Below are 13,683 nucleotides of genomic sequence, written 5' to 3'. Positions count from 1 at the left end.
ATACCTTGTAGCAGTGAGTTCCACAGGCTCATCACCTGCCGTGCACAAAAAGGGCTTCCTGTGATCAGTTTTAAACATGCAGCCGCTCACTTCCAGGGGCCATGGCCCTGCTCCTGGGTTCTGAGATGGGGCGAGTAGGGGCCTCTGTCTGAGCCCCTCTGTCCCAGTCATGGTCTGCTCAGCGGGGTGACCAGGCAGCAGCAGCTACAGCACTGCAGCTGGAAGGCTCCGGAGGAGTTTGGAGGAGAGGGAGGGTGATGCACTAAGCAACAGAGACTGAACCACTCCTGCCCTGACCGTGCGGCCAGAGCCCTGATCCCTTCTAACAGCAGACAGGCATGCAGACAAGCGCAGACAGGCACACACGCGCACAGACAGGCACGTAGACAGGTGCAGACAGGAACATAGACAGGCACACAGACAGGCACATAGACAGGTGCAGACAGGAACGTAGACAGGCACACACGCGCACAGACAGGCACGTAGACAGGCGCAGACAGGCACACACACACAGACAGGCGCACAGACAGGCGCGTAGACAGGCACAGACAGTCACACACGCACACAGACAGGCGCAGACAGGCATGTAGACAGGCTCAGACAGGCACAGATACGCGCAGACAGGCGCAGACGGCTCCCACATGCCCAGGGGCTCACGGGGCTAGTCACTGAAAGTGCTGGGAGCTTCCCCCTCCGGATGCCACCCCCTGCAGCCCCCCAGGCCCCCGGCTCTGTGCAGGGTCCGGGTCTCCAGGCTCCCGTGCAGATAGGAGACACCCTAGCGTGAGGCCCCCCGCCCATGGGATCGGCCTGGCACTGAGCTCCGAGCCAAATCACTGCAGAGACGGTGCTTTCCCCTTCGGTCACTGGACTGTGGGAGACAGCTGAGAGCAGCACCTGCCTTGACCCCCCCGGCGCCTGGCTCATCCTCACCCCCGCCCTGCCCTGCTTGTGCCCAGTCCCCACACTGGGCCCTGGCACCTCTGACCTCAGGCACTGCGCTCTCTGGGCTGCCGCGCTGCTGTGCACTGCTCTGAGCTGGAGTCCGCGGGGGACAGGCCATGGACCGTGACTGGGCTTCCTGGTCCGTTAGCACGGCAGCTTCCAGGGTAGGCGGTGGCGCACCCCCCCAGACCCTCCCTGAGCCCTAGGACGGGCGCGGCGCCGCAGCCCCTGCCCTGGGTCAGGAGCATGCGGATACTGACGTGCCATGTTCCTCTGCCAGGCCCGCTGCCCGGCACCGTGGTGGATTTCTGGCAGATGATCTGGCAGGAGAAGACCTCGGCCATTGTGATGTTAACGGGCCTGGTGGAGCAGAACAAGGTAGAGAACCCAGCGTCCTTTGGGGCCCAGGTCCTCAAACAGCCCAGCCCCTCCCAGCCGGGGTCCACGCTCAGCCAGCCCAGCCAGGCCACTGGGACCAGGCTGCTGCTTTCCCCGGTGCAGAGCTGTCCCCACGCAGGAGGGGAAGGCCAGCCCAGGGTGAGACACGCTCCGGGAGGGAGCCCTGTCCTGGGGCACCCAGGGGGAGCTGAGCAGAGACATGAGAGGCGGAGAGTCCTACACGGACCAGCAACAGAGGGGAGGGTAAGGGACTGGTGCCAGTCGGGCCAGCGATCCTTGGGCCTGGCATGGGGTGATCCCTGCGCCCGTGGATGGGAAGGGGACGGGGCCATTCCCCTCCCCCCTCTCCGCACGGCGGGGAGCTGTTAGCAGGCTGGCCTGCACGCCGGGCGGAGTACGGTGGGATCGCAGGCGTGTGCAGTGGAGGGAGCACCGGGAACACCGTGGTGATGTCAGACATTTCCCATGGCCGGTGCCCTGGCCAGGGCAGGCCCCACAAGCCCAGCCCCCGAGGCCAGGCCAGGGTCGTTCCCTGCCCGGGGCTCCCCTCCCCACTCACCAGCACAGCCCTAGCGGAGGGTGGGGGGTGCAGAGTGCGGGTATGTCAGTGCTCAGGAGTCGCCCGCTGTTCACAGACCAAGTGTGAGCAGTACTGGCCGGAGGGCGAGCAGGTGTACGGGGACTTCACCGTGACACTCAGCAACATCTGGACAACCACGGGGCTGGTCACACGCACCTTCCGCCTGCAGAGGGTAAGGTGGGGAGCGGGGGGCAGAGCCTCCTTGGGCTTCACTGACAGCCTGGCCGCCCTGCCCCTCCAGGGCCCCAGGGACTCCCCCGAGCTGTGAGGTGGGGGGGCGATGCGGGGGAGTGGGGGAGTGGGTTGGGAGCGCCCTCTGCACGCCCATGATACACTCACAAGTAAACCTAACCCGAAGCAGCTGTTGCAGCATGTGTAACTCAGTGCCGGGGTGCGGGCATTTCCCAGGGTGCGGGCGTTTCCCGGGGTGCAGGCATTTCCACGGGTGTGGGCGTTTCCTGGGGCACGGGCGTTTCCTGGGGCGCGGGCGTTTCCCGGGGTGCGGACGTTTCCACGGGTGCGGGCGTTTTGTGGGGTGCGGACGTTTCCTCGGGCGCGGGCGTTTCCCGGGCCGTGGGCGTTTCCCGGGGCCCAGCAGCCGGCTGGCAGGAGCTGCTGACCCGTCACTCGCCTGGGGCCCCTGGCCCCCCTGGATGCGGGACACGCCCTGTGTTGCTGTTGTGCCCGGGAGATGCAGGCAGGCCCCTGGAGAATAGCACCCTGCGCGTTAGCCCGTCCGGCAGTCAGCTCCAGCCACTGCCCTGTCTCTAGCCCACGCAGACGGGAGAGCTGCTTGTGGGCAGAGCCCAAAGGCGAGCGCAGGCCCCTGCGGCCCCGCTGGGCAGGTGAGGCTGTCTCAGCCCGTGCAGCGTGGCTGGGCCCTGGTGGCTCTAGATCAAACAGCCTGTGTAGCGTAGCCTGGCTGGGCCCTGGAACTGGCCTGCACCTGCCAGCCAGCCCCACTCCACCACCCCAGCCCTCCTGGTGCGGGGACTCCCCTGCAGCTCCATGTTCTCAGGGCACTGGGGCTCCCGGCAGCCTGGCCACAAGGGATGCTGGTGCTGGAGGGAGTTCTGAGTGCCTGGATTCCCTGCTCAATTCCCCCCCACATCCCCTGTCTGCCCTCTCCTCAGGCCGGTTCTCCTCTCCCGAGACACATACAGCAGTTTCACTACCTGCTGTGGCCAGACCACGGGGTCCCCAGCAACGCGGCCCGGCTCCTGCAGCTGGTGGAGATGGTGAATGAGAGGGTGTCGGAGGTGCCTGCCGGCCCCGTCCTCGTGCACTGCAGGTACTGGGCAGAAAGGGCTGGGGGTGGGGGACAGGCCCAGGGCCCGGCGAGCACCTCACTCCCCTCCCATGTCCCCAGTGCAGGGATCGGCCGCACAGGCACCTTCATCGCCCTGGACATCCTCCTGAAGATGGCGCGGGCCGAGGGCAGCGTGGATGTTTTCCGCTGCGTGCAGAGGCTGCGGGAGCAGCGGGTCAGCATGGTGCAGACGAAGGTGAGGAGCTGAGCTGGGTACGCCCGGCCCGTAGTGCCCCATTCAAAGGGCAGGTTCTTTCAGGGTACCACCCCCCCGGCTGCTGACCTCAGCTCCTGGGTCCCAGGGTCAGGCCGGTTACTCCCCTCCCAAGGGACTCTCCGCATGGATTTGGCCCTGCAAGGCCAGCCGGGCCATGTGGCATGTGGCCCAGCTGCAGGGAGCCAGCACGGAAGCTGCCCAGAGACTAGATTTTGGGATGCTGCCTCTGAGGGGAGGCCTGAGTCCCGGGGGTGCTGGCAGAACCCCCACGCTGGGATCTGAGAGCATCCTGGACAGGTCCCCGGCTCCCACAGGTGCTCCTGGAATGGGAACCCTCAGACATGTGCCTGCAGGGAACTGCTCACCCGGCTGGGGCTGGGGGGCCTGCACCCAGGGCAGGATCCTGGGGGATTGTCTCCTTCCTCTGGAGCATGAGGATGAGCATGTCCCACGGGTCACAGGGGGCTCGGCTCTGCTGGTTCGGCTCCCTGGAGCGGGGGTGGCTGCGGATGGGGCTCCCCCCCAGGAGAAATGTGCCAGCAGTCTGTTCCATTGGCGTGAGAGTGCCTGGTGTAGGGCTGGGTCTCCAGCCCATGGCACATGGTTTCTGGGCTCCCCCCAGCACTTGGCATCACCTTCTGGCCCCGTGCGCCGGCCCCCTGCTGCGGGCTGGGCTCTGGGCCGACGCCTGCGTTCCCCTCCCCAGGAGCAGTACATCTTCCTCTACGAGGCGCTGCTGGAGGGGCTGCTGTGCGGGAACACCGGGGTCCTGGCAGACAGCGTCCCCAGCCACGTCAGCTGCCTGCGCCAGCCCGACGCCCAGTCGCAGAGCAACGGGTTCTCGCGGGAGTTCAAGGTACCTGTGGGTGGAACTACGGGGCTGGCCAGGGGCTGGGACTCTCCTTCTCCCCTGGGCCAGGAAACCAGGGGGCTGGGAGCCAGGGCACCTGGGTCCTACTCCCTGGGCTGCCCTCAACTTGCTTTGTGACATTGGACTAGTCACCCCCCATTTGTGCCTTACAGCTCCCTGTTGTCTGGGAGCAGCGTTTCCCAGGCTGTGGGGATGTGTCAGGTACTCGGTGTTATCTGGGAGCAACGTTTCCCGAGATGTGAGGACGTGTCAGGTCCACCATGTCATCTGGGAGCAGCGTTTCCCGGCCCGTGGGAACGTCTAACGTGCTTGGGAGCACCTTGTCTGGGAGCACCGTTTCCCGAACTGTGGGGATGTGTCAAGTCCTCCTTGTTGTCTGAGAGCAGCATTTCCCAGACTGTGGGGACGTGTAAGGTGCTCGGTGCAGTCTGGGAGCAACGTTTCCCGGGCCATGGGTACGCGTCTGGTACTTGGTGTCATCTGGGAGCACCCTTTCCTGGGCCATCGGGACGTGTCAGGTTCTCCGATTCATCTGGGATTAGCGTTTCCCAGGCGGTGGGTACGTGTCTGGTACTCGGTGTTGTCTGGGAGCAGCATTTTCCAGGCTGTGGTGACATATCATGTCCTCCGAGTCCTCTGGGAGCAGCATTTCTCAAGACGTGGTGACGTGTCTGGTACTCGGTGTTGTCTGGGAGCAGCGTTTCCCGGGTCGTGGGGACGTGTCAGGTCCCCCGAGTCGTCTGGGAGCAGCATTTCTCAAGACGTGGTGATGTGTCAGGTGCTCAATGTTGTCTGGGAGCACCGTTTCCCAGGCCATGGGGACGTGTCTGCTAGTCGGTGTCATCTGGGAGCACCGTTTCCTGGGCCGTGGGGACGTGTCAGGTCCTCTGTGTTGTCTGGGAGCAGCGTTTCCCGGGACATGGGGACGTGTCAGGTCCCCCGAGTCGTCTGGGAGCAGCGTTTCTCAAGACGTGGTGACGTGTCAGGTGCTCGGTGTCGTCTGGGAGCACCGTTTCCCAGGCTGTGGGGACGTGTCAGGTTCTCCTGGTCATCTGGGAGCAGCGTTTTCTAGGCTGTGGGAACGTGTCAGGTACTCGGTGTTGTCTGGAAGCAGCGTTTCCCGGGCCATGGGGATGTGTCAGGTTCTCCTGGTCATCTGGGAGCAGCGTTTTCTAGGCTGTGGGGACGTGTCAGGTCCTCTGTGTTGTCTGGGAGCAGCGTTTCCCGGGTCGTGGGGACGTCTCAGGTCCCCCGAGTCGTCTGGGAGCAGCGTTTCTCAAGACGTGGTGACGTGTCAGGTGCTCGGTGTCGTCTGGGAGCACCGTTTCCCAGGCTGTAGGGACGTGTCAGGTTCTCCTGGTCATCTGGGAGCAGCGTTTTCTAGGCTGTGGGAACGTGTCAGGTACTCGGTGTTGTCTGGAAGCAGCGTTTCCCGGGCCATGGGGACGTGTCTGGTACTTGGTGTCATCTGGGAGCACCGTTTCCTGAGCCGTGGGGACGTGTCAGGTCCTCTGTGTTGTCTGGGAGCAACGTTTCCCGGGTCGTGGGGACGTATCAGGTCTCCCGAGTCGTCTGGGAGCAGCGTTTCTCAAGACGTGGTGACGTGTCAGGTGCTCGGTGTCGTCTGGGAGCACCGTTTCCCAGGCTGTGGGGACGTGTCAGGTTCTCCTGGTCATCTGGGAGCAGCGTTTTCTAGGCTGTGGGAACGTGTCAGGTACTCGGTGTTGTCTGGAAGCAGCGTTTCCCGGGCCATGGGGACGTGTCTGGTACTTGGTGTCATCTGGGAGCACCGTTTTCTAGGCTGTGGGGACGTGTCTGGTACTCGGTGTTGTCTGGGAGCAGCATTTTCCAGGATGTGGTGACGTATCAGGTCCTCCATGTCATCTGGGAGCAACGTTTCCTGAGCCGTGGGGACGTGTCAGGTCCTCAGTGTCATCTGGGAGCACCGTTTCCTGAGCCGTGGGGACGTGTCAGGTCCTCTGTGTTGTCTGGGAGCAGCGTTTTCCAGGATGTGGTGACGTGTCAGGTCCTCTGTGTAGTCTGGGAGCAGCATTTCCCGGGTCGTGGGGACGTGTCAGGTCCCCCGAGTCGTCTGGGAGCAGCGTTTCCCAGGCTGTGGGGACGTGTCAGGTTCTCCTGGTCATCTGGGAGCAGCGTTTTCTAGGCTGTGGGAACGTGTCAGGTACTCGGTGTTGTCTGGAAGCAGCGTTTCCCGGGCCATGGGGACGTGTCTGGTACTTGGTGTCATCTGGGAGCACCGTTTTCTAGGCTGTGGGGACGTGTCTGGTACTCGGTGTTGTCTGGGAGCAGCATTTTCCAGGATGTGGTGACGTATCAGGTCCTCCGTGTCATCTGGGAGCAACGTTTCCCAGGCCATGGGGACGCGTCTGCTACTCGGTGTCATCTGGGAGCACCGTTTCCTGAGTCGTGGGGACGTGTCAGGTCCTCTGTGTTGTCTGGGAGCAGCGTTTCCCGTGTCGTGGGGACGTGTCAGGTCCCCCGAGTCGTCTGGGAGCAGCGTTTCTCAAGACGTGGTGACGTGTCAGGTGCTCGGTGTCGTCTGGGAGCACCGTTTCCCAGGCTGTGGGGACGTGTCAGGTTCTCCTGGTCATCTGGGAGCAGCGTTTTCTAGGCTGTGGGAACGTGTCAGGTACTCGGTGTTGTCTGGAAGCAGCGTTTCCCGGGCCATGGGGACGTGTCTGGTACTTGGTGTCATCTGGGAGCACCGTTTTCTAGGCTGTGGGGACGTGTCAGGTCCTCTGTGTTGTCTGGGAGCAGCGTTTCCCGGGTCGTGGGGACGTGTCAGGTCCCCCGAGTCATCTGGGAGCAGCGTTTCTCAAGACATGGTGACGTGTCAGGTGCTCGGTGCCGTCTGGGAGCACCGTTTCCCAGGCTGTGGGGACGCGTCTGCTACTCAGTGTCATCTGGGAGCACCGTTTCCTGAGCCGTGGGGACGTGTCAGGTCCTCTGTGTTGTCTGGGAGCAGCGTTTTCCAGGATCTGGTGACGTATCAGGTCCTCCGTGTCATCTGGGAGCAACGTTTCCCAGGCCATGGGGACGCGTCTGCTACTCGGTGTCATCTGGGAGCACCGTTTCCTGACCCGTGGGGACGTGTCAGGTCCTCTGTGTTGTCTGGGAGCAGCGTTTCTCAAGACGTGGTGACGTGTCAGGTGCTCGGTGTCGTCTGGGAGCACCGTTTCCCAGGCTGTGGGGACGTGTCAGGTTCTCCTGGTCATCTGGGAGCAGCGTTTTCTAGGCTGTGGGAACGTGTCAGGTACTCGGTGTTGTCTGGAAGCAGCGTTTCCCGGGCCATGGGGACGTGTCTGGTACTTGGAGTCATCTGGGAGCACCGTTTTCTAGGCCGTTTGGACGTGTCTGGTACTCGGTGTTGTCTGGGAGCAGCATTTTCCAGGATGTGGTGACGTATCAGGTCCTCCGTGTCATCTGGGAGCAACGTTTCCCAGGCCATGGGGACGCGTCTGCTACTCGGTGTCATCTGGGAGCACCGTTTCCTGACCCGTGGGGACGTGTCAGGTCCTCTGTGTTGTCTGGGAGCAGCGTTTCTCAAGACGTGGTGACGTGTCAGGTGCTCGGTGTCGTCTGGGAGCACCGTTTCCCAGGCTGTGGGGACGTGTCTGGTACTTGGTGTCATCTGGGAGCACCGTTTTCTAGGCTGTGGGGACGTATCAGGTCCTCCGTGTCATCTGGGAGCAACGTTTCCCTGGCCATGGGGACGCGTCTGCTACTCAGTGTCATCTGGGAGCACCGTTTCCTGAGCCGTGGGGACGTGTCAGGTCCTCTGTGTTGTCTGGGAGCAGCGTTTTCCAGGATGTGGTGACGTATCAGGTCCTCCGTGTCATCTGGGAGCAACGTTTCCCAGGCCATGGGGACGCGTCTGCTACTCGGTGTCATCTGGGAGCACCGTTTCCTGAGCCGTGGGGACGTGTCAGGTCCTCTGTGTTGTCTGGGAGCAGCGTTTCCCGGGTCGTGGGGACGTGTCAGGTCCCCCGAGTCGTCTGGGAGCAGCGTTTCTCAAGACGTGGTGACGTGTCAGGTGCTCGGTGTCGTCTGGGAGCACCGTTTCCCAGGCTGTGGGGACGTGTCAGGTTCTCCTGGTCATCTGGGAGCAGCGTTTTCTAGGCTGTGGGAACGTGTCAGGTACTCTTTGTTGTCTGGAAGCAGCGTTTCCCGGGCCATGGGGACGTGTCTGGTACTTGGTGTCATTTGGGAGCACCGTTTTCTAGGCTGTGGGGACGTGTCTGGTACTCGGTGTTGTCTGGGAGCAGCATTTTCCAGGATGTGGTGACGTATCAGGTCCTCCGTGTCATCTGGGAGCAACGTTTCCCAGGCCATGGGGACGCGTCTGCTACTCGGTGTCATCTGGGAGCACCGTTTCCTGAGCCGTGGGGACGTGTCAGGTCCTCTGTGTTGTCTGGGAGCAGCGTTTTCCAGGATGTGGTGACGTATCAGGTCCTCCGTGTCATCTGGGAGCAACATTTCCCAGGCCATGGGGACGCGTCTGCTACTCCGTGTCATCTGGGAGCACCGTTTCCTGACCCGTGGGGACGTGTCAGGTCCTCTGTGTTGTCTGGGAGCAGCGTTTCTCAAGACGTGGTGACGTGTCAGGTGCTCGGTGTAGTCTGGGAGCACCGTTTCCCAGGCTGTGGGGACGTGTCAGGTTCTCCTGGTCATCTGGGAGCAGCGTTTTCTAGGCTGTGGGAACGTGTCAGGTACTCGGTGTTGTCTGGAAGCAGCGTTTCCCGGGCCATGGGGACGTGTCTGGTACTTGGAGTCATCTGGGAGCACCGTTTCCTGACCCGTGGGGACGTGTCAGGTCCTCTGTGTTGTCTGGGAGCAGCGTTTCTCAAGACGTGGTGACGTGTCAGGTGCTCGGTGTAGTCTGGGAGCACCGTTTCCCAGGCTGTGGGGACGTGTCAGGTTCTCCTGGTCATCTGGGAGCAGCGTTTTCTAGGCTGTGGGAACGTGTCAGGTACTCGGTGTTGTCTGGAAGCAGCGTTTCCCGGGCCATGGGGATGTGTCTGGTACTTGGAGTCATCTGGGAGCACCGTTTTCTAGGGCGTTTGGACGTGTCTGGTACTCGGTGTTGTCTGGGAGCAGCATTTTCCAGGATGTGGTGACGTATCAGGTCCTCCGTGTCATCTGGGAGCAACGTTTCCCAGGCCATGGGGACGCGTCTGCTACTCGGTGTCATCTGGGAGCACCGTTTCCTGACCCGTGGGGACGTGTCAGGTCCTCTGTGTTGTCTGGGAGCAGCGTTTCTCAAGACGTGGTGACGTGTCAGGTGCTCGGTGTCGTCTGGGAGCACCGTTTCCCAGGCTGTGGGGACGTGTCAGGTTCTCCTGGTCATCTGGGAGCAGCGTTTTCTAGGCTGTGGGAACGTGTCAGGTACTCGGTGTTGTCTGGAAGCAGCGTTTCCCGGGCCATGGGGACGTGTCTGGTACTTGGTGTCATCTGGGAGCACCGTTTTCTAGGCTGTGGGGACGTGTCAGGTCCTCCGTGTCATCTGGGAGCAACGTTTCCCAGGCCATGGGGACGCGTCTGCTACTCAGTGTTATCTGGGAGCACCGTTTCCTGAGCCGTGGGGACGTGTCAGGTCCTCTGTGTTGTCTGGGAGCAGCGTTTTCCAGGATGTGGTGACGTATCAGGTCCTCCGTGTCATCTGGGAGCAACGTTTCCCAGGCCATGGGGACGCGTCTGCTACTCGGTGTCATCTGGGAGCACCGTTTCCTGAGCCGTGGGGACGTGTCAGGTCCTCTGTGTTGTCTGGGAGCAGCGTTTCTCAAGACGTGGTGACGTGTCAGGTGCTCGGTGTAGTCTGGGAGCACCGTTTCCCAGGCTGTGGGGACGTGTCAGGTTCTCCTGGTCATCTGGGAGCAGCGTTTTCTAGGCTGTGGGAACGTGTCAGGTACTCGGTGTTGTCTGGAAGCAGCGTTTCCCGGGCCATGGGGACGTGTCTGGTACTTGGAGTCATCTGGGAGCACCGTTTTCTAGGCCGTTTGGACGTGTCTGGTACTCGGTGTTGTCTGGGAGCAGCATTTTCCAGGATGTGGTGACGTATCAGGTCCTCCGTGTCATCTGGGAGCAACGTTTCCCAGGCCATGGGGACGCGTCTGCTACTCGGTGTCATCTGGGAGCACCGTTTCCTGACCCGTGGGGACGTGTCAGGTCCTCTGTGTTGTCTGGGAGCAGCGTTTCTCAAGACGTGGTGACGTGTCAGGTGCTCGGTGTCGTCTGGGAGCACCGTTTCCCAGGCTGTGGGGACGTGTCAGGTTCTTCTGGTCATCTGGGAGCAGCGTTTTCTAGGCTGTGGGAACGTGTCAGGTACTCGGTGTTGTCTGGAAGCAGCGTTTCCCGGGCCATGGGCACGTGTCAGGTTCTCCTGGTCATCTGGGAGCAGCGTTTTCTAGGCTGTGGGAACGTGTCAGGTACTCGGTGTTGTCTGGAAGCAGCGTTTCCCGGGCCATGGGGACGTGTCTGGTACTTGGAGTCATCTGGGAGCACCGTTTTCTAGGCCATTTGGACATGTCTGGTACTCGGTGTTGTCTGGGAGCAGCATTTTCCAGGATGTGGTGACGTATCAGGTCCTCCGTGTCATCTGGGAGCAACGTTTCCCAGGCCATGTGGACGCGTCTGCTACTCTGTGTCATCTGGGAGCACCGTTTCCTAAGCCGTGGGGACGTGTCATGTCCTCTGTGTTGTCTGGGAGCAGCGTTTCCCGTGTCGTGGGGACGTGTCAGGTCCCCCGAGTCGTCTGGGAGCAGCGTTTCTCAAGACGTGGTGACGTGTCAGGTGCTCGGTGTCGTCTGGGAGCAACGTTTCCCAGGCTGTGGGGACGTGTCAGGTTCTTCTGGTCATCTGGGAGCAGCGTTTTCTAGGCTGTGGGAACGTGTCAGGTACTCGGTGTTGTCTGGAAGCAGCGTTTCCCGGGCCATGGGGACCTGTCAGGTTCTCCTGGTCTGGGAGCAGCGTTTTCTAGGCTGTGGGAACGTGTGAAGTACTCGGTGTTGTCTGGAAGCAGCGTTTCCCGTGTCGTGGGGACGTGTCAGGTCCCCCGAGTCGTCTGGGAGCAGCGTTTCTCAAGACGTGGTGACGTGTCAGGTGCTCGGTGTCGTCTGGGAGCACCGTTTCCCAGGCTGTGGGGACGTGTCAGGTTCTCCTGGTCATCTGGGAGCAGCGTTTTCTAGACTGTGGGAACGTGTCAGGTACTCTTTGTTGTCTGGAAGCAGCGTTTCCCGGGCCATGGGGACGTGTCTGGTACTTGGTGTCATCTGGGAGCACCGTTTTCTAGGCTGTGGGGACGTGTCAGGTCCTCTGTGTTGTCTGGGAGCAGCGTTTTCCAGGATGTGGTGACGTATCAGGTCCTCCGTGTCATCTGGGAGCAACGTTTCCCAGGCCATGGGGACGCGTCTGCTACTCGGTGTCATCTGGGAGCACCGTTTCCTGACCCGTGGGGACGTGTCAGGTCCTCTGTGTTGTCTGGGAGCAGCGTTTCTCAAGACGTGGTGACGTGTCAGGTGCTCGGTGTACTCTGGGAGCACCGTTTCCCAGGCTGTGGGGACGTGTCAGGTTCTCCTGGTCATATGGGAGCAGCGTTTTCTAGGCTGTGGGAACGTGTCAGGTACTCGGTGTTGTCTGGAAGCAGCGTTTCCCGGGCCATGGGGACGTGTCTGGTACTTGGAGTCATCCGGGAGCACCGTTTTCTAGGCCGTTTGGACGTGTCTGGTACTCGGTGTTGTCTGGGAGCAGCATTTTCCAGGATGTGGTGACGTATCAGGTCCTCCGTGTCATCTGGGAGCAACGTTTCCCAGGCCATGGGGACGCGTCTGCTACTCGGTGTCATCTGGGAGCACCGTTTCCTGACCCGTGGGGACGTGTCAGGTCCTCTGTGTTGTCTGGGAGCAGCGTTTCTCAAGACGTGGTGACGTGTCAGGTGCTCGGTGTCGTCTGGGAGCACCGTTTCCCAGGCTGTGGGGACGTGTCAGGTTCTTCTGGTCATCTGGGAGCAGCGTTTTCTAGGCTGTGGGAACGTGTCAGGTACTCGGTGTTGTCTGGAAGCAGCGTTTCCCGGGCCATGGGCACGTGTCAGGTTCTCCTGGTCATCTGGGAGCAGCGTTTTCTAGGCTGTGGGAACGTGTCAGGTACTCGGTGTTGTCTGGAAGCAGCGTTTCCCGGGCCATGGGGACGTGTCTGGTACTTGGAGTCATCTGGGAGCACCGTTTTCTAGGCCGTTTGGACATGTCTGGTACTCGGTGTTGTCTGGGAGCAGCATTTTCCAGGATGTGGTGACGTATCAGGTCCTCCGTGTCATCTGGGAGCAACGTTTCCCAGGCCATGTGGACGCGTCTGCTACTCTGTGTCATCTGGGAGCACCGTTTCCTAAGCCGTGGGGACGTGTCAGGTCCTCTGTGTTGTCTGGGAGCAGTGTTTACCGGGTCGTGGGGACGTGTCAGGTCCCCCGAGTCGTCTGGGAGCAGCGTTTCTCAAGACGTGGTGACGTGTCAGGTGCTCGGTGCCGTCTGGGAGCACCGTTTCCCAGGCTGTGGGGACGTGTCAGGTTCTCCTGGTCATCTGGGAGCAGCGTTTTCTAGGCTGTTGGAACGTGTCAGGTACTCGGTGTTGTCTGGAAGCAGCGTTTCCCGGGCCATGGGGACGTGTCTGGTACTTGGTGTCATCTGGGAGCACCGTTTCCTGAGCCGTGGGGACGTGTCAGGTCCTCTGTGTTGTCTGGGAGCAGCGTTTCCCGGGTCGTGGGGACGTGTCAGGTCCCCCGAGTCATCTGGGAGCAGCGTTTCTCAAGACGTGGTGACGTGTCAGGTGCTCGGTGTCGTCTGGGAGCACCGTTTCCCAGGCTGTGGGGACGTGTCAGGTTCTCCTGGTCATCTGGGAGCAGCGTTTTCTAGGCTGTGGGAACGTGTCAGGTACTCGGTGTTGTCTGGAAGCAGCGTTTCCCGGGCCATGGGGACGTGTCTGGTACTTGGTGTCATCTGGGAGCACCGTTTTCTAGGCTGTGGGGACGTGTCTGGTACTCGGTGTTGTCTGGGAGCAGCATTTTCCAGGATGTGGTGTCGTATCAGGTCGTCTGTGTCATCTGGGAGCAATGTTTCCCAGGCCATGGGGACGCGTCTGCTACTCAGTGTCAACTGGGAGCACCGTTTCCTGAGCCGTGGGGACGTGTCAGGTCCCCCGAGTCGTCTGGGAGCAGCGTTTCTCAAGACGTGGTGACGTGTCAGGTGCTCGGTTTCGTCTGGGAGCAACGTTTCCCAGGCTGTGGGGACGTGTCAGGTTCTCCTGGTCATCTGCGAGCAGCGTTTTCTAGGCTGTGGGAACGTGTCAGGTACTCA

The 13,683-nt window shown here is 61.5% G+C and overlaps 1 protein-coding gene across 1 annotated transcript in view; it reads left to right on the top strand.

Moving 5' to 3' along the window:
- LOC123372836 (receptor-type tyrosine-protein phosphatase epsilon-like) overlaps window positions 1-13,683 on the top strand; it is a 58,245-nt gene that overhangs the window by 18,799 nt on the left and 25,763 nt on the right. Inside the window, exons 14-18 of the mRNA XM_045021344.1 lie at window positions 1,226-1,323; window positions 1,980-2,096; window positions 3,058-3,215; window positions 3,294-3,429; window positions 4,157-4,306. Of these exons, the coding sequence (XP_044877279.1) occupies window positions 1,226-1,323; window positions 1,980-2,096; window positions 3,058-3,215; window positions 3,294-3,429; window positions 4,157-4,306 (659 nt within the window). The remainder of the gene's footprint in view (window positions 1-1,225; window positions 1,324-1,979; window positions 2,097-3,057; window positions 3,216-3,293; window positions 3,430-4,156; window positions 4,307-13,683) is intronic.

The sequence above is a fragment of the Mauremys mutica genome, chromosome 6 (assembly GCF_020497125.1).
Source record: "Mauremys mutica isolate MM-2020 ecotype Southern chromosome 6, ASM2049712v1, whole genome shotgun sequence".
NCBI lineage: Eukaryota > Metazoa > Chordata > Testudines > Geoemydidae > Mauremys > Mauremys mutica.
Note: the sequence above shows the minus strand (reverse complement) of the source record. Positions and strands in the feature narration are given on the sequence as shown.